We start from the raw sequence: 21,007 nt of genomic DNA on the forward strand, positions 1-21,007 counted from the left end.
TTGCTCAATGTATTTTTTTATAACTGAATTAATCTGAAAGAAATTAGGATTGGGTTGAACCCCAAAAGATTCCCTCAGGGGGTCTATCAGTACCCCAGAAGTGGAACTAGGTGTCTACTTGGAGCCAGTCGGTAAACATTTCTTAAACTCCATCTCTGTGCCAAGCATGGTATTTAAGTGCCAGGGGGATACAGAGAGAGGCAAAAGATAGTCTCTGCCCTCAAGGATCTTATAATCGAATGGGAGACTCAACAAGCAAATATGGGCAGAGAAGCTGTGTCCAGGATCATCAATATGGAGAAGGCACCAGAATGAAGAGGGCTTTGGAAAAAGCTTCCTGTACAAGGAGAGATTTTAGCTGGGACTTAAAGGAAGACAGATAGAGGTCAGTAGTAGTTGGAGCAGAGGAGAGAGAGCACTGAGATATGGAGGACAGGAAAGGGAAATGCTCCGAGTCAGTCCATGGAAAGAGGTGGATTTTGTATTGGAGCACACGCTTACTAGTGGTGATTCTCTTCCTTGGGATGGCTGGACCCTTGGTTACCTACATGCACACACAACATGCCATAATTGTAGACCGTATACACATACACCACACATATACCACACATACATACAACACATGCATACATGCCAGACACATAGACACACACGCTCCACACATCAGTGTTTGCCTCTGTCTTCCCTCTCTAGAAATCCGGCATGGCCAGCTCTGTCTGCCTCTTTAAAGGACACTAACCACTGGGTCCTCCCAAGTGGCATTAATGGTGCCCCCTGTCCTCTTGCTGCTTTTTTCAAGGACACTTATTTATTTGGTTGTTTGTTTATTTATTTATTTATTTATTTATTTTGTGGAGCATTTCTTATCCTTTATTGATATTTTTTTTGAAGTAAAATTTTATTTTATTTTCCCCCCTTTTAAACATTATTTTATTTGGTCATTTTCAAACATTATTCATTGGAAACAAAGATCATTTTCTTTTCCTCCCCCCCCCTCCCACCACCCCTCCCATAGCCGATGCACGATTCCACTGGGTATCACATGTGTCCTTGCTCCGAACCCATTTCCATGTTGTTGGTATTTGCGTTAGAGTGTTCATTTAGAGTCTCTCCTCAGTCATATCCCCTCAACCCCTGTAGTCAAGCAGTTGCTTTTCCTCAGTGTTTTTACTCCCACAGTTTGTCCTCTGCTTGTGGATAGTGTTTTTTCTCCTAGATCCCTGCACATTGTTCAGGGACATTACATTGACACTAATGGAGAAGTCCATTACCTTCGATTGTACCACAATGTATCAGTCTCTGTGTTCAATGTTTTCCTGGTTCTGCTCCTTTTGCTCTGCATCACTTCTTGGAGGTTGTTCCAGTCTCTATGGAATTCCTCCACTTTATTATTCCTTTTTGCACAATAGTATTCCATCACCAACATATACCACAATTTGTTCAGCCATTCCCCAATTGACGGGCATCCCTTCGTTTTCCAATTTTTGGCCACCACAAAGAGTGCAGCTATGAATATTCTTGTACAAGTCTTTTTCCTTATTATCTCTTTGGGGTACAAACTCAGCAGTGCTATGGCTAGATCCAAGGACATTTATTTTGAGGCTTGTCATGCTAACTTCCCTCCAGGTTCCATGAAAAAGGAGGGGGGGGGAGTTGTTGCTTTTCTAATCTATTGAGGGACTGGCTTTGTCCAGAGCTGATGAAAGGAATGGCAATCGCATGGCAAATGGAAGGGGCAGACAGGAGGCTTAGCATGCTGCCAAGGCCCTGCAGAATCGGGGTGCACCCAGCCCCCATGTCTTCGGTGGTCTTTGTGATGAATACCCCCAGATGGCAGAGGAGCTCGTCAGGGCTCTGGAGTGCCTCGGCTGGCTGCCAAAGGCCCAGAGCTTGATGAGGGCATCTCCCTGGGCTGGCCAACTGATTATCTCCACTGTCAGAGCTCGTCCCCTGGGGAACACAGCTGTCCTTTGGCAGAGCAATTGGAGAAGCTGATTGGCACGGAGGAGAAAAAACAGAGGAGGGAGGAGGGATGGCAGGGGGGGCTCCTGCAGAAAGCATCAGTATTGGCGGCAGACCTAGGGCTTTCATTTTCACACCCACACAATCTCTATCACTGCTGTCAAGCTCCCAATTAAAAGCCTGCCTGCCTAGAAGGCACCCCAGAAAGCAGCCTCTGTTGACAGGAACAGAGCCATAGGCTCAGAAGCTGTCGCTTGACTGAAACCAGCTTATTTTCCCCTTATTTGAGCTCATAGAGCAATAAGGGAAATGCCATATGTTTTCAGTGCTGCTTACTATTTCCAGACCACCATTCTCTGTGTATTATCTTACTTGATCCTCAAAACAACCTTGGGGAGGGCCAGGAGATATCCTCATTTTAGAAGGAAGAAAACTGGACCTCAGAAAATTGAAGTGACTTTTCCAAGGTCTCAGGACTAGGAAATAACAGCACTGGGAACAGAACCCTGGTCTTCTGGGTCAGGCTGTGAACAAATTGAGAGAAGTATAAAAGACTTCATTCAACATCTACTACGTATAGAATGGAAGATGCAAACATGAGCAAGACAGTGGGCTCTGCCCTCAAAGAGCTCACAATCTAATGGGAAGTTGAAGGCTGGAGAGGAGTATGTTGGAAGGAGAAGTCAGGGGGAAGGAAGATAGGAGCCACAGGCAAGTAGCTGACATGTCCTTTCCAAGAATGGCGGTCTCAATTTAGTGTGCATAGGGTGTTCAGGGAGGACCAGCATCCCTAACATGAGGACTTACTGAGCCCTTTTCAGGGCTACTCATCCACCTTTGACTTCTACCTGCCCCCCAGCTCTCACCTGTGGCTCCAAGAAACTGTAGCAGCCACATCCCATTTAAACCATCTGGGAAGATGGACTAAACCCATTGCTGAGTTAGGGGGTGTCTACACCAGGCATGTGAAGACCTCCTTGGCACAATGTTCAAGGGAGAGAAATTTGTTCCAACAGCCATGAAAGCGGCTGAAACGGGTGCTGTGGAGTGCTTAGGCAGACACAAAAGATGCCAAGGTCGTCCACTACGTCCTGAGCCACTGGCAGGCCTCTTGACTTTCTTATCCTTGGAGTTGGATGACTCTGGAAGGCAGTGAGGCTGAAGACTTTAAGCAACTCTGCCTCGCCTAAATCCAACTCATGAACAAATTAAAACATCATCCCATATCTCACTGGTGCTCTTTGAAAATGAAGGAAAAGCAGAGGGTCTTGATTTGATTGCTGCCCTCAGAGCTAGAGTTGAAAGAAGACCATGAGAGGCAGCTTATGGAGATGATTGGGAAGTGGTTGGGAGAATCTGAGACCAGGTCAGAGAAGGTGACTGCTCACCCATGCCCAGGATCCCTGGGGTGGGAGCTTTAATTCTGGGTCTGAGATAGAGGCTAGACTAGAAAGCCTTGACCAATAAAATGCCCTGGCCTGGGCAGAGCTTGCCTGGGGGAGCTGATTGTTCCTTCTATACTAATACCCCTACCTTGTGTGCTCTGATGTCACAATGCTTCCTGGAGAATGATCTTGGTATTTTCTCCTCTGGAGTGGTAGCAATGAACAGCCCTATTCTGGCAACGATGGGCTTGGGAAGCCAAGACACATGGGCTCTAACACAGACTCTGTCCATGTAAGCTTGGGTTGTTTCTGCCCTTTGGGTTTTCTTTATGTTCCCTTCTATAGGCACTGGGAATAGAGTAGGAGCCCAAAGGCTGGTTGCATTCAATTGTACCACAGGTCTTTGATTTCCTTTCCCAATGAGAATGAGCCCAACCCAGAACTATTGATGGAGTAGGATCTCAGAGACCAAAGATGAAGAAAAAAGTGTTACATGGTCCTCTGCGATGGGCTCTGCCCAGTGATCTGCCCAAACTCTTCCTGACTACCCTCCCCCTTAGTCTTAGGTGCCTGGGAGAGGCAGAGCTCATTTGGCAGAGCCAAGGAACTGGGTACAGGGGTTTACCATCACAAAGATCCCCCAGGAAGCACTGGGGTTCGAGTGAGTGAAAAGAGCCTTCCATCTTCTGACTTAAGTTGCACAGGCTGCCCCTTATGCCTAGAACATATTCCAATCTCCCCTCACCCGCCTCTCACAGCCCGTAGCTCCATTCATATCATATGCCACCTCCTATGAGAAGCCTTCCTAGCTGATAATCTAGTCTTCTTACTTGAGCCTCTCTAGTTGATGATTTGAATTATTCTGTTTATACTTATCTATTTACTTAAAGTCCATAGCTTCTGAGAGTAGGGTCTGGATCTTTGGTTGGTCGGTTTGTGTATCCACATATGTTTAGCACCTGGTGGGTGCTTCTTTGATGCCTGTGTCCTGAATGGGATTGGATTGGTGTAGACCAAAGGACCCAAGAGGCAAGAGAGCTGGACTTTCTCCAGTCTTGCTTCACCTTGAGATGCTGCAGCCTCCTCACCTGCCAAATGAGGAGGACACCTGCTGTTGGGCCACCTGACTGCCAAGTTTGAGACGCTGGAGCTGGAAAACATTGGGGAAGCGAAAGGTGCTGTATCTCTGCATCCGTTTGTTATTAAATTCCAGCCCAAATCTCACCTTCTACAGCAGCTGAGTGGAACAGTGGATAGAGCACCAGGTCTGAAGTCAGAGAGACCTGAGTTCAAATTTGGCCTCAGACACCCTGGGGCAAGCCACTTAACCTCATTTGCCTCAGTTTCTTCTTCTATAAAATGAGCTGGAGAAGGAAATGACAAACCACTTCAGTATCTTTGTCAAGAAAGCTCCAATGCAGCTCACAAAAAATCAGAAATGGCTGAAAAATGACTGACCAATAATGGCAAGCCTTCTCTAACCCTTCTGAATTCTAATGCTCTTTGAATTATTCCCCATCTATCTATTCCGTGTTTAACTTGTTTGTGTATCCTTGTTTGCTTGCTGTCTCCCCCATTAAATTGTGATTTTGAGGGCACAGACTGCTTTTAGCCTTTGCTTGTATCTACTATGCACAGTACAGAGCCTCGCACATAGTAGGAGCTTAATAACTGCTATCAATTGGTCAATTGATTATAATCTGATATTACTGTTGCTGCTGCTAGTCTGTGCTGTCACAGCCACAATCATTTCCAGCATCTCTTTCCTTCACCTAATGGAGAATGAGCTGTGGCCATGTGCTTTGGGACGAAATCTGCTTTAACAAACAGTCACAGTACAAAGATGAAAAACAACACAGGCTTTGCCCTTCAGGAGCTAGCAGGGAGGTCATGTTGTTGTTGTTGTTCAGTTGTTTCAGTCATGGCTGATCCTTGTGACCCCAGCTGAGGTTTTCTTGGCAAAGATACTGGGGTGGTTTGCCATTTCCCTCTCCAGCCCATTTTTACAAATGAGGAAACTGAGGCCAGCAGGATTAAGTGACTTGCCCAGGGTCACACACCTCAGATCTTCTTGACTCTAGACTCGGCACATGTAGCTGCCCCAGGGAGGTCATAATATGTGCACAATTAAGGGTGATACACAATACAATGTAATGGGATCAAAGAAGAGAGCTAGACATGGCATTTTTTAAAAAGCTCAGTTTTTGTTTAGGAAAAGTTTCAAGGAGGACACACAGCCCCAGAGCTGAGCCCTGGAGGAAAGAAGGATTTTACCAGGGAGTATATATGTGCGAGTGTGTGTGTGTGTGTGTGTGTGTGCATAAATATATATTCCCAGGTATGGTGGTCAGTCTGCTGAAATGCATGGAGGTAGGACATAGCAGGATGATGAATTTGGGGGAACCACTCAGTAATCCATTTGACTGAAATACAGGGAGTGTGAAGGGAATGGCAGAAAAATTAAGCTGGAAAGGTAGGTTGGAGGCTGAATATTGTACCCCTTGGGGGCCAAGCTAAAGATTTTTCATTCAATCCTGGAGGTGATAGGGAGCCAGAGTGGATCTTTCCACAAGGCAGTGATCTGGTCAGGGCTGTGCTTCAGGAAAATCATGTTGGAAGGTGTGTGAAGGCTGGACTAGAAGGAGATCCATTCTGAGACTAGTTTACTGATGTCAAAGTGTCTGCTGGTTTGTAGACATGAAAACGCTGCATAAATGACAGTCACTATTATCAGTTTGTGGTCCAGCTTCATTTCCTTCAAGATTTGGGTCCAGGGGCTGGTGGTGACTTGTTGCCAGAAAATGAGGCAGAAAAATACCCTGGAGGGGCATAGATGCCAAAGACACCATAGCCCTGGATGCATGGTCTGAGCTCTGACTCTTCCTGTTTGGGCTCAGGATTCCTTTTTTTTTTTTGTAGTAGTAGTGATTGCATGCATGTAATCAGAGCTGGATTTTGATGGTGGGAATATAGATGCCACCTGCCCTGGTCTACACCCAAGCATTGCCAGCCAAAATATCTTAAGAGCATTAAATCTACTGCCCACAGGCCATCTATCTCCAACCCTCTCATTTTCATGGTTGAGGAAACAGAGTGCAAGAAGATTCAGTGACTTTTCCAAGATCATACAGGCAGGATTTGAACCCAGGTTCTCTGATATCACAACCTATGTTCTTTCCATGGGTACCATGTGTATTTCCCCTTCATCCTTTCAGATATTTTAAGGGAGGAACCATCCAGCTCTCTAGAGCATCTCCCTCCCTTTTTCCAGATTCTCCCCTGGCCAGGGGATTTTTCTTAAGAGTTCTTCCTTGAAGCTTTCTTTTTTAAAAACCCCATTAGATTGTGAGCTCTCTGAGGGAGGGACTGCCTTTTGCTTCTTTTTGAATCTCCTGAGCCTAGAACAGTTTCATGTTTAATGAATGATCAATTGATAGAAAATTCTAAGTGTTGCTGGTTCTGCCACCATAAGGCATCCTAATTCACAGAGGTGGAAGGAATCTCAGTCATCTGGTTAAACCCACATCTGAATAGGAATCTTCTCGACAAGTCCTTTCCCAAGTGGCCCCAGTCTTGGTACCCCAGACAAGGCATGCATGCCCTCTAGCGTGGGCTCCAAGGGCACAATAACTTGGGAAACACCAGGGACATGCATGCCCTGCCCAGCCGGGACCTTGTCATCATTAAGCCCCTTCTAATCCTTGTTATTTTTCTCTAATCCCTCTCCCGGCCCCCCTCCTTGCCTGTCTGGGCTGTAGGGCCTTGGTTTCCAGCCAACAGCTGTCACTGAGCCCCAGGCATGAACAAGCCAACCAACTTCTGCAGCAGGCTCGCATGAAGGCCAAGACCAGTCCTCTCCGGGCCAACCATGACATCGTTCCCAGCATGGCCCATCGGCTCCCTGCCAGGTGAGTGTGGCTAGAGATGTGGAAGTTGGGTCCTGAGGGTGCCCAAGGCATGGAGGTGTAAAGACTGGGCAAATGGCCAAAGAGGCAGCCTCTGGTCAGCTGCCTTCTCTGGGTGTCTCTCTCTCTCTTTTTTTTTAATCTCAAATACAAGTGAACCAACCTGTAGCCTGCATGACTTGTCCCTCCCACATCCATCATTCTTGTGCTCCCATCCCATGGACCAAACAACACACAGAGCCAGGATGCTGCTGGGGATGTGTGTATTTGGCTGGGCCAGTTTCACAATTTGAATGAGATCATCTGTTCCTTTTTTCCTTCTGTCCAATGAATCTGTCACAGGGTCACGGATTTAGAGATGGAGAGCACCTTCCATGTTAGTCCTTTCTATTTACAGTGGAGGAACTAAGGTTAATTGACTTGTCCAAGGTCATAAGAGGCCATGCCAGGTCTCTGACTTTCTGACCACAGCTCTTTCCACTCCGCCATGTTTATTTCTCCCATCTCCTTTTGTAAGTTCAGTTTTTCATAAGGAACAGTCCAACTGTCTAGAGAATTCTAAACTATTTCAGACTCTGCCCTAGAAAGGAGCCTCCTCCTAGAGAATTTGATACAAAAATCTTGGACTCCTTCAGTTCTTTCCTGAAACTATTAGGAATACTGAGCCATCCTCACCAAGAATTCACTGAGAACCCACAGTATCCAGCATTGTGCCTTTTTCTATCAGATTTATGACCAGAAAAGGCAGAACATAAGATTACAGTTTAGAGAAATCTTTCAGGACCTCTGGATGTCCCAGGATCTAAGTAAGCTGATTCCTTTTCCCTGGCCAGCTTTAGGGGATTCTTGGAGATGGGCTCAGGGCTTATAACTTAGCGCAGTGCTTGGTACATAGTACTAGTACTTTTTTTAAATGCTTGTTAACTTGTGGAGTTGGCTGGGCAAAGAGTTCTGCTTACTTTCCATAAGGAGCAGCCTCAGATTCTCATCTTTGTTTTGTTAAATAGACCACAGTCCCAAGTAGGGTTCAAAGTGGCCTTTAGTAGGTATATTCCTGGAAGAGAGAATACTATATCCATCATCACCGTCCTAGGATGGAGACAGAAGAGAAGATGTCCTCCTTGGGTTTATGGGCCTCAAACATACCTGTTCTCCTCGGATAGGAAAGGCCCCCTTGGAATGCCTCATCCCCTTGGAATGAAGTCTTCCTTGATGCTCTCAACAAAAGGGGAGGTTACCTGCTTAACCCAACATTTGCACCCCTATTGATGCTTTGTAGTAGAGTTCCTGGACCCATGCACACACTTTGTCTTCCCTGGTAGAGTGTGGGTCTTGGGGGCTTTTACTCAGCCTAGATGTCTCAAGAAGATCCAACATGTTGCTCTCCACACATACTAGATGTGTTTGGTTGAATCATTGTTGGCCCTCCCAGGCTGAGTGTGCTCCAGAGGAGACTCTTGGGCTTCCTGTCTAGCCTAGTGCTCTTCAGAAAGTCTGCAACTTCCTCACCCATGTGGTTCAGCATCTAGCCTGAGTCTATGGTTTTAGAGAGCTCTCTAGGACACTGAGAATTTTGATTAAATTACCAACTTGTATCAGAGTATATTACTCAGCTAGATGGCTCATTGGATAGACTGGACCTGGAATCAGGAAGATCTGAGTTCAAATCCAGCCTCAGACACTAGCTATGTGACCCTGGAAAAGTCAGTTAACTTCTGTTTGCCTTAATCCACTGGAGAAGGAAATGCCAAACCACTCCAGTTTCTTTGCCAGGAAAATTCCATGGATAGTATGGTCCATGGAGTCATGAAGGGTCTGACAACTGACTGACTCAACAACAACAACACCATTGCCCAAAGCAGTAGTCATCATCATCATCATCAAAGTATAATATTTGAAATAATAATATAATAATGTCAAAATTAATTAAATGAGCTTTACAAAGCATTACACACACACACACACACACACACACACACACACACACACACACACACCTTGTTTTTCCCCCAAACCCTGTGAGGTAGGGATTATTGAAATCATTAACTCCATTCAATTTAGCTCAGCAAACATTAGGTGCCTTTTATGTGCATGGCACTTTGGTAGGCACTGAAACTAATAAGGGTTGTTCGTATTTCTTTATTCCTTTATAGCTCACAAAGCACTTTCCTACCTTTAAGGTAGATGGATCAAGGATTGTTACTTCCATTTTACAGATAAGGAAAATGAGGCTCAGAGACATAATAATTATCAATGGCTTTTCCAATGAATATCTGACCCCATTACCCATTACTTTAGATTATACTCATCTGCGTAGCTGTTGTAGTCTCCTTAAAAGAATTCAAACTCCCTGAAGGCAAGGACTGTGCTATTTTTCATTTTTGTATCCCCCAGAGCCCAGCACAGTATCTTCAATCAATTAATCATTAAACATTTTAAAAGTACATAGTATGTGCCAGAGCCATGTAATCACTGGGAATATAAAAAGAGATCTTCAATGCACATAAGTGCTTAATAGACCTTCATACGCTGACTGTGGCTTGAGATTCGGTCTGATGGTACCCAAGGGACAGCATCCTTAGGGGCTCAGAGCTTTCTCAGGGATAACTGAAGCACACTAATGTAAGAGACAGGTGGGGGAGAGGGTGCATCACAGATGCTAATTTGTTGATGGCTAAAGACTGATGTGAGAAAATGAGGCATCACTGAAGCTACGTGCACACATTCAAATGCCTGCCACACACATACATGCACGCATGCACACACATTGCCATGTGTATCTGCCCCCCTTTTCTATTATTTACCACACACATATGCATAGGCCTGAATGCACATGTTTCTCTCATTTCTATTTCTGAGCAGCCATCCAGACACAGAGTGATAGAATTGTACCAATGACTCCATTGTCAGATCTTTTTCAGTGGAATCAGATTGAAAGTGGTAGGTGATAAGAAGGGAACTAGGAATGCACATGGCGCGCTATTCAGTCATCGGTATATTCTGGATGGAGTTGAGAGTCCATATATCAGGGCTGATGCTGGAAAAGTAGATGGGAGGCAAATGATAGAGGGTCTTGAGTTTGTAGTAAATCCTATCAATGGTGGGAGCCATTGAGCCTCCTTCAATTGCCTGGTTCAAATCATGCCTTTCTCACTTGGTCATCTTGGGTAAGCAGCATTATTTCACTGGATCAGTTTCCTCAACTTTACTGTGAGAAACTGGTGGACTAGAGGACCTGTAAAGTCACTGCTCTCTTTATATCTGGGATCCTTTGGTCAACGTCATGACCTTTCAGATTAAATCCATTTGAGCCAGAATCTCTTTCATTTTTAACCCAGTGGTCAAGACCTCTCTGTTGTTGTTTAATCATGTCTGACTCTTTGTGACCCCTTTCTTCACAAAAATACTGGAGTGGTTTGCCATTTCCTTTTCCAGCTCATTTTGCAGATGAAAAAATTGAAGCAAATTGGATTAAGTGGCTTGCCTAGGTCACATAGCCAATAAGTGTCTGAGGCCAGATTTGAACTCACAAAGATGAGTCTTCCTGACTCCAGGATCTATGCTCTATCCCTTGCATCACCTGGTGGTTTGGTAAAGCTGCTTAGTTTCCTGTGACCCACTCAACAATGCACACAAACTGTCACTTTGTGGTCTAGAAACACATCCTCAGAAGCATGCTGCTTGCTGGGATGTGCCAGCTTGTGATGATCATAAGGCTCCTCTCCATCACTTTCCTTGTGAACCCTAATCTCCTCTTTGCTCTTGTCTCTATTTCAGGGATGTTAGTAGTGGTACAATCCAGACCCCCAGGGTGACCCTTGCCTGCAGAGAGGGGGATGTCCCCTACAGTGGGAGCCTGAGTGATTCTTCTAGTGGGGATTCCATCAATGACCAGAGGAGGAAACGAGGCCTCTCCCCATCTCGAGTTCGCTTTGAAGATGAGTCTGCCCAAGATGCTGAGGTTCGATATCGGGAGAGATTGCAACAGCCCCAGAAGAGGGCTTTGGACTCGGTACTACGATCCTTTGATCAGGGACTTCTGGTCTCCAAACCTGAGCTCTCCAACTACATCAATGGTGACTTCTGCCCCCGAGACACTCAGAGGGATGAAACGTGCTGGACTCCACCAAACAAAGGAAGTAGAGGAGGGCTGACAGGGAAGAGGAACCTGCTTGGAAAAGTTCCAGAAATCAACACTGAAGGGACATGTCATTCCTGTGGCTCCTACATTCAGGGAGTGACTCGAGATCCTATAGAAAGGAAGGTGCCCCCACGTAGGAACCGTAGCCAGGAGAAGGAAGATACTCGTAATCTAGAAGCTCAAGGTATTCCTCATACAGAGCCTTCTGCCTCCCAAAGTCTGGCTTCCCCAGTTTGGATCCTCCCATCTCGACAGCGGCTGAACATAGAGCACATTCGAGAAACATACATTGGAGAAATTGCCTACCCTGTTGAGGTGGAGTCTGCCTTGGATAGCACAGATACCTCGGAGAGCTATAGAACAGATAGCGAGGAGGTTAGTATCCCTCACCATAGGAGCCGGAGCAGAGCCCAAGTTAGTGGCTCCCCAAGGGGCCGGAAAGCTGGAGGAATACAGAAACGAGTCCGGGAACTGGAAATAGAGAAGAAAGCTGAAATCCCCCAGGCCTGGCACAACCAAATAGAGGTAGACTATAGATTAGAAGAACCTAAAAGAATTGCCCCCGAGGGACCCTTATTTCTCAAAGAAGACCATGGTCCTATGTTAGCCATCACTGAAGCTCAGAGTATTTCTAAAGAAGATGAGAGAACAGATATGCCCCATCTACTAGCTATTGCCAGACAGATCTGTAAATTGACTCACCCAGAAGACACCCAAGCTCCATATGGGACGTTGAATGTCATGGCCCCTTCCCAGAAGCTGGCACTGACTGGACCAGGGGGAGAAGCCCAGATTTCAGGAAACCAAGAGCTCCTCAAAAGTACCTTTCCCCTCCCTCCCAATTTTGTAAACCCACCTAGGAGATCTAGTCATAGCTCCCCCCAGCTAGCCAAGAAGTCGCCTGAATGTTTCACACTAGGAACTTGGGTTCCTACTCCCCCAACTGTGAAGAAAGCATCCTCACCTGGGCCTTTTAGGAAGACCATGTTGGCCCGGAGCCTTGGGCCAGACAACCAAAGGGACCCAACAAACTCTCGACAGGTTTTCCCAAGAGAGAGTGATATGGGATTGGGAGGGAGAACTCGAGTAGAAAACCAGACCAGCCCCTCCAGGATTAAGCACCAGTTAATGGTGCCATCCAAAAGCGACTTCAGCAGCATTGATCTTCGGGAGCAATTGGACATCCAAAGAAAAGAGGCAAGGGAAAATCAGAGGGAAAAAGGTCCAGGAAGTCTAAAGCCAAAGGCATCCCCTGAGAAAAGCAAAGATGGTAAGTGACAGTTCTTCTATTCATTAACATCAGCTCAACCCCAGCCCTGGAAAAAGAGCCTAAATTAAAGCAATAAATCTTAACTTGGCTTCTTTATACTCTAGGATATGTCACTCCAGTGAGGTCAGAGGTTTCATACAATATTCTTCTGAAAAAAATCTTGGGCCAAAATTAATTTTCATTTACTTTCATTTAAAAAAAACACACCTAATATGGATAACTGAAAACACTAAACTTGGAGTTGTGGGAAGTGAATTATATCTCCTTTTCTCAATCTAAATTCAACAAGTTTCCTGAACTTTCATCTGAAGGGGAAGGTCTTGAACTAGATGCCCTCCAGGGGCCACTCCAACTCTAACGTTATGACCCTATCTTGGAGTTGTGTAATAAATAAGCATTTATTAAATGTCTTCTATGGACAAGGCACTGTGGTAGGTGCTGGGAATAGGAAGTCAGAAAAGGAAATATTACCTTCAAAGAGCTTATATTCTAGTGGGTCTTGTACTAAAGGACTCTGCCAACCATAGGTCTCTGGACTCTCCTCAGAGCAGGTAGAATTCGAAGGAAGTGAAGTCACTTGGTGAAAGCACCATAAACAGGGATCACAGTGAGAATAAGACAGAGACTTCCCTCAATCCTTGGCCCTCCTCCAGGGAGGACTGATGATGAGTGTCAACACGAGCAGAGTTGTTAATGTGGTTTGCCATTCCAAGAATTTGTAGCTGTGGGCCCCAGTCCTTGGTATTAGAGCTAAATCTGAACCAGAATCCCATAGCATAGACATTGGTGCTGGGAAGCCAAGACTCAAGGGGATCCCACTGCTCACACCTTAGGCAAAAAACATCAAATATCTCAGAGTTCAAAATTCATGCCCAAATGTATCCGGGACCTGCAGCACCCTTGGTACTGAGATAACGGGAAGGATGAACAAAGACTTGGCAGAGGAGGAGGCAGAGAGAGATAAGCAGTCCTCCAAAGCTTGGTTAGGGTGCTCATGCCTTCTCATGTCTTCATCGAATATAAAACACAAGGGCCACTTGCACACAAATGCCCTCAAGACATAGACCCTCTCCTCTCTCCTCTGCTACGATGGGATTTCACAGGGATTTTGGCACTTCCCAAAGTGCTTCCTAGCTTCCCTGGTTTCCTTCAAGTCTCAGCTTGAACCCCACCTTCTGCAGGAAGCATTTCCTGGTTCCCCTTAATGCTAGTGCCTCCCCACTGAAATGACCACTCATTTACACCACATATGATATAAACAAACATAACTGTTTCCAGTTATCAAAAATCCTGGACATATTGCCTGACCTGGAGTCAGAAAGACTCATCTTTATTAATTCAGTTCCAGTCTCAGACAAGTCACGTAACCCTACTTGCTGAAGTCTCTTCATTTATAAAATGATCTGGAGGAAGGGATGGCAAATCACTCCAGTATCCCAGCCAAGAAAACCCCAGAATGGGGTCACAGAGTCAGACAGGACTGAAAAAATGAAGCAACAACAACTTCCATTAGGATGTGAGCTCCTTGAGGTCAGAGACCATGCCTTTGCCTCTCTTGGTCTCCAATGCTTAGCCTAGTAGTAATCACTCAATAAATATTTATTAATTGACCGAGTAACTGGGAGTAGTAGGGTGCCGGCATCTGGTCTGAGGTTTCCCAGTGATACCTGTTTGTTGATGCTTTAACTTCTGGATATGATCATCCCTTGGATGCCTTCCTCCATGGGAGCCTCACAAACATGAGGTGACTAAGAGAAATTATAGCTTCTCCTTGGTCAAAAAAGATACAGCTCAGAGTAAGTGATGAAACCAGCAATTCCTATTTATTATTTCCAGTCTGAAATTTATCATTTACAGTCAAATTATCAGCTAGTTAGCGCAAAGATAAAAATTCACTCCAAAAGAGAGCATCTAAAGATAAGCAGAGGCTTTGGATAGATCCAACGAACACAGAACCAATTTGTGTGAGTTGTCAACATTTGAAAATAGACATGGATAAGACAAAAACCTTTATCATCACCATTTCCTGAAAGGGAAAAAATAATACTGATATAAAAGTGAAGAAGTCAATTCAGCCCCTAAAACTGCCTTACCCAGAGACACTTGTTCTTTTGACCAAGCAGAGAGATCATCCAAGGGCAACACCAATTTAGAACAGAAACTCATTTGTGAAACCTAGCAGAAGATTGCCAACTGTTGTTATTTTTTAAGAGATAAGGGAAGGGAAAGGAAAAGAAGTCTGTAGAAATCTTGATGTGAGACTCAAATGAGCTGTATGTATCATCTCAAGAGACAGTCAGAAACAAATACGGCAAGAGATAGAGAACTGTAAGGAGAAACAAAACTGTCGGTGTTTCTCTAGGGAAAGAGACAAGATTTTTGATTTAATTGGTACAGGGAACTCCCAGGTGAGGAAAACTCCTTCCACCAATGTGGGTTAGTACTTTCTCCACAACCTGCCATCTTAGAGAACTGCCCGGAGCATTGAGAACTGAAGTGATTTGCCTCAACATTTCTATTTCACGATCAATGACAAAGGAACCATTACCTGTGGAGGGTAAGATCTCCTCTCCCCTAGAAGGCTAGTGAAGGAGGAAATCATTTAGGGAGACAAAGGATGTGAAAAAGAATAGACCACATCAGCAACCTCCTGAGAAAATGATCTACATTGCCTGAAAGCTTTGAGCTATTGTTCAGTTATTTTCAGTCTTCTCTGACTCTTTGTGACCCCATTTTGGGGTGTTCTTGGCAAAGATACTGGAGTGGTTTTTCATTTCTTTCTCTAGCTCATTTTAAAAATGAAGAAACTGAGACAAATAGACTAAGTGACTTGTCCAGGGTCACACAGCTAGTAAGTATCTGAGGCCAGATTTGAACTCAGGGAGATAAGTCTTCCTGACTCCTGGCCCAGTGTTCTATCTACTGCCCCATTTAGCTGCTCCATTTGAGCTATTATTTCACAGGATATTTCATCCCCCAAAAGGTAACTGAAAGAACACCAATAACTATTAATCCATAGGCCTCCTTTCTCATTTTTATAAGATCTCTATGAGCATGATCTCCATGCATACTGAGGGTGTCGCTGATGAAAATATGAGAAGAGACCAGATGGGCTAGAGAAATAATTCTTCCCTAGGTTTAAAGCCACTTAGCTGGCTGGAGGGGCCCAAGGACACAAGAACACACCATGCGCGTTATTTGTGGGTTGAAAAATGCAACCTTAAAAACTGTCTTGAGTAAGATCATTTGTGTTTCTGTGATAATATGAACAAAGAGGATCTCGGAAACTCTTTAATTGTTCATCCGGAAAGACATAAAGCATAGAGCCGGTGGCTTAAGTTTTTTTGTTTTTATAAATAGAGAGCATTTTGGTTTTGTTTTTGGTTTTTCCCTCCTACCTCCTTCTCATCACTCATAGGGATGGGAGGGAGGGGAGGGAGAGAGGGAGGAAGGGAGGGAGGGAGGGAGGAAGGAAGGAAGGAAGGAAGGAAGGAAGGAAGGAAGGAAGGAAGGAAGGAAGGAAGGAAGGAAGGAAGGAAGGAAGGAAGGAAGGAAGGAAGGGAAGGAAGGGAAGGAGGGAGTGAGAAAGGGGAGGGAAGAAGGAAGGAGGGAGTGAGAAAGGGGAGGGAGGAAGGAAGGAGGGAGTGAGAAAGGGGAGGGAGGAAGGAAGGAGGGAGTGAGAAAGGGGAGGGAGGAAGGAAGGAAGGAAGGAAGGAAGGAAGGAAGGAAGGAAGGAAGGAAGGAAGGAAGGAAGGAAGGAAGGAAGGAAGGAAGGAAGGAAGGAAGGAAGGAAGGAAGGAAGGAGGGAGGGAGAGGGAGAAAAGTGAGGAAGGTAGGGGAGAGGGAGGGAGGAAGTAGGAAAACAATCCTAGTACTACACACACAGTCAAGCAAAACAAAATTCCTACATTGGTCCTACTTTGGTCTGGCATTAGTCAATCTCTCTGTCATGAGGTGGGTAGTGTTCCCTTTTGTCAAACTGCTAGAATCATGGTTGATCATTTAATTGATCAGAGTTCTAAAGATGTTCAAAACTGTTTCTATAATATTGATGTTATTATATAAATGACTCTTCTAGTTCTGCTCACTTCACTCTGCAATGGCTCATTCAACCTTCTGTGTCTCTTTGAAAGGATCAAATGAGATAATATTTGGAAAAGTTCTCAGGTCTGGTGCCTATCTCTATATAGATCAGTTATATGTAAATGCGTATTCCTTTCCTTTGGAAACTATTATTTCATTTCTTATGGCCCTATATTGTTCCATCATCATAAATCGCTCGCCTATTCCCCAGTTGAGGGGCACCTCCTTAGTTTTCAATCCTTTGCCACAACAAAAAGAGGGGTTAAAAGATTTTTGCACACATAGGACCTTTTCCTTTTCTTTAGCTTTATTTTAAACTATGGAGGATATCTTCAGTGAGGACTAGAGAGAAGGATTTCCCATTGGTGGTGAGGTCCTTCCCATGTTCTTGTTTGGGGATAAATTGACCTACTTCCCAGACAGTCTTTTGTGACCACACACACACACACACACACACACACACACACACACACATCACAGACAATATTAATTAACCCCTAAGAAATCAATTGAAAGAACTTCAGTAACAATAAACTCATTTGCTGCCTTTCTCATTTTTGTAAAATGATCTATGAGGTTGTCCCTAGTGGAAATATGAGGAAAGAACAGGCAAGCTTTGGCAGATGATTTTCCACAATCTACCCAACAATCTATGTAGAGAAAGTGAAATGAATCAAAACTGACCACTGTTAAATTAATGGTAATAAAAATAACAGCTATTAAATAGTTTTAAAGTTTGCAAAGTGTTTTACATACATTATCTCATGTTAGCCTCAGAACAACATTGGGAAGTACCTAAATACTATTGTTACCCTCGTTTTATAGATAAGGAAACTGAGTCTCAAAGGGGCTATATGCTTTGTCCATGATGCCACAACTAGTTAAGTGTTGAAGATGGGATTCAAACCCACGTCTTTTAGAGGCACTGCAGTGAAGTAGAAAGAGTACTGGATTTGAGGTCTGAGAACCTGGATCAAAATCCTGGTTCCCCCAGCTCTACTTGTGTGACATTGGGCAACTCACTTAACCTCTTTGGGCCTCAGTTTTCTCATCTGTAAAATGAGGGAGTTGAACTAAATGACTTCTAAAGCCCCTTCCTTCTAGATCTATAATCTTATAATTTTCTACCATGCTACAGTGAGGACCTCACTATATGATCAATGAAGGAGATCCAAATGGAATAGGAGGAGGAGAGTGAGCCGGACTGCTTTTGGGAAATTGTGCTATCTTTTTTATGATCTCAAGCTGCTCCTCCTTGGCACAAACAAACAAAAATATTCTCTTCATGGTATTGCATGTTTACAAATCTTGGAATAATATAGTCACAGAGACATCAGAGTTATGAGTGAAACAAGAGGCAAAGGGAAGCGTCACGGTAGATCCAAGTGGACTGATACATATTTCCAGGGATAACCGGTACCCCTCTTCTAACTTCTTAGATGATGTGTCCCTTATGTTACTTCTTGTAATCTGGTAAGATTGAGGGATAACAGATGGACAGCCCTACTGTGCCATTGGAATCTACAAAACATAGCAAACCCTAGAGGAAAGCCTCCAACGTGGGGTAGATCCTCTTCCTAAAATCCATGGAAGGACATGGACAAGAATCACAAGATGTGGGGCAGTTGGGTGGCTCAGTGGATAGAGAGCCAGACCTAGAGACAGGAGGTCCTAAGTTCAAATCTGAACTCAGAAACTTCCTAGTTGTGACTCTGGACAAGCTACTTAACCCCAATTGCCAAGCTCTTACTGCTCTTCTGCCTTGGAATTAATATTTAGTATTGATTCTAAGATGGAAGGTAAAACCACAGATTCACAGGATGAGAAGGCATGGATGGAAACACAAGATGTAGATCCACTGAGGTACACATCATTTGCATAGGGCACCATTTTCCCTAAGAGCTTGAATTCCTTTTCTCGTCACAGTTGGTCTTAACAGGAAGAGATTCCTTATTTCATTTAATTAAGACAACTATATCCATCTATACCCCACCAAATGGATGGCTTCACCTCCTGCAACCACCACTACTCTGCTTGGGATCTATTAAATTATGTCTTGGTAAACCTTATCTCCTTACTGCCCTTTTCATCATTTGTTGGTTAAAAAACTTTCCTCCCTGAGGACTTGGAAAAATCAAGACATGGATACTTGGGCCTGCCCAACAAGGTGTGTGTGGGGGTGGCTACTATAATTGTTACAGGTGGATTCTGGGATATTCCTGAGTTAGCAGTGACCAGCAACCTTGGCTCCACAGGCATCGAGGTTTCGTTGACAACAGAGCAACCCCAACCTAGCGTGGACACAGAAGACAAGGTCCAGAAGGCAAAACCAAGCTCAGAAAAAATTGTCTTGAAAGGGTGAGTGACCACAAGGGAAGTTTTGCAGGTGGTCCCCAGGTGAGGATGTTGTGGGGTTTCCTGTGTGGCCTCAAGGAAGAATGACATATGGCACAGAATCAATGGGGTTGAGTCAGGACCCACTGCTTTAAGCCATCTCTTCCTTTTTCTCCATTTTCTGTGTGAATCAGGTTCCCTGGCTAGGATTGTCTTACTGTGGCCACCTGCAGCTATGTATTGTTCCAGGAGCTATAACAATAACTAACATTGATAAAGCACCAACTGTGTGCCAAGACAGCTTAGGTAGCTCAGTGGATAGAGCATTAGCCCTGGAATCAGGAAGCCCTAATTTCAAATGTGGCCTTAGACACTAGCTATGTGACCCCTGGTCAAGTCACTTAATGCTGTTTTGCCTCAGTTTCCTCATCTGTAAAAATGAGCTAGAGAAGGAAATGGCAAACCACTCCCGTATCTTTGCCAAGAAAACCTCAAATGGGGCCACAAAGAGTTAGACACTACTGAAATGACTAAACAACAACCCAGTGTGCCAGGCATTGTGCCAAGGCTAGGTTCCTCATCACTAACCCTCCTAAATTTGTCCCTCTGCTTTTATCGCTCTCAGAGGGCTTCTTCCTAGAGCTGGGCTTCTGGCATACACTAAAAACAAAGCCCCATACTCTCTTTCCTAGGTTCATAGGATCATAAATCTTTAGAGCTAAAAGGAGATTTAAAGGCCATCTTGCTCAATCCCCTCACTTTACAGATGAGAAAACTGAGACCCAGAGGAACTGTGTGATGTACCCAAGTTGAGCAGCAGAGATGAGGTCTGACCCAGGTGTTCTGAGTTCTCTCCCTCTTGTCTAGTTATTTGGAGTCTTTGCTGACTGTTTGTTAAAGCTGATGAGTCTCACTTCCCCAAGGATCAGAGGTCTCAGTGGACCTCCATCCCTGCATTCCCCAATGCTAGGGAGTTGACGTGAAGACTCCTTTCCTTTGAGTTCAGAAAGAATTCACAGAAGGAATTCGGCCAGCATTATTGTATTATTTTCCAGCGTCCCGGGGACATGAGGGTGTCTCCCGTAGAATCAATGCCTAACCCTCTCATGCCAGCCCAAGTTTAAGTTGCTAGCCACCCTTTCGCATCCTCCTCCAACCCTATCTCACCAGCTAACCAATGTGTTTCAGAGAATCACTAGAGGACCCTCCAGGACCCAACATCACCTCGGCCATTCCAGCTAACGGGAGCAAGAAGGGGAGCAACAACTCTTCTGGGTTTGGGCTGAAGAAATTCTTCTCTTTCTTGGGCCAAACCACCCGACAGAAACTGGGCAAGTTTCGCTGTTACAGCATGGAGCAGATTGCTCAAACGAGTCCTGAGCAGCCCCAGCAGAGTTTGATACACCAAATCCTTAATTCCAAGTTGAAGAAAGCACCTTCTCTGCAAGCTCTGCAATTGGTGAGTCCCAAGGCGCCATCGCCTCTCCAATAAACGGTCTCTTTCTTCTGTGACTACAGTGTACAGAGTTAGCTCCCCTGAAGCAGGGTCTGGCACCTCCTAGCACAGCTATGGTCAGAAAGTCAGCATGCTGGGAAGGGAGCCTGGGAAGCAGGAGTGATGATGATGGCAGTGGCTCTGAGTGACAATAAGGCAGAGTCAGGGGCCTTTCTACAATGGCGGTCAAGAGAATGTTGGGCACCCAGTCAGGGAGATTTGAGTTCAAATCTTCCCTCAGATATTAGGGCAATTGATCTGGGTTTGAGTTTCCTCATCCATAAAATGAGGGGCCAAATTGAATGAGATGTCTTTTAATGTCCCATTCTAGCTCTAGACCCATGATCTTATGATCTATCCCAACTGGTCAGACCATCTCTCTCCCCTATCTTGAGAGACTTGTGGGTCCCCTTGAACCCAGTGAAGCAGACC

The 21,007-nt window shown here is 44.8% G+C and overlaps 1 protein-coding gene across 9 annotated transcripts in view; it reads left to right on the forward strand.

The window, feature by feature from the left end:
* KIAA1614 (KIAA1614 ortholog) overlaps window positions 1-21,007 on the forward strand; it is a 62,819-nt gene that overhangs the window by 24,313 nt on the left and 17,499 nt on the right. For 8 of the 9 annotated variants that reach the window (XM_056815609.1, XM_056815608.1, XM_056815611.1 and 5 more), the window contains 4 exons: window positions 7,106-7,255; window positions 11,030-12,663; window positions 18,948-19,104; window positions 20,269-20,539. In XM_056815609.1, coding sequence (XP_056671587.1) covers window positions 7,106-7,255; window positions 11,030-12,663; window positions 18,948-19,104; window positions 20,269-20,539 — 2,212 coding nt within the window. The remainder of the gene's footprint in view (window positions 1-7,105; window positions 7,256-11,029; window positions 12,664-18,947; window positions 19,105-20,268; window positions 20,540-21,007) is intronic. The other variant, XM_056815610.1, reaches the window with a different exon arrangement.

Source organism: Monodelphis domestica, chromosome 2 (assembly GCF_027887165.1).
Source record: "Monodelphis domestica isolate mMonDom1 chromosome 2, mMonDom1.pri, whole genome shotgun sequence".
NCBI lineage: Eukaryota > Metazoa > Chordata > Mammalia > Didelphimorphia > Didelphidae > Monodelphis > Monodelphis domestica.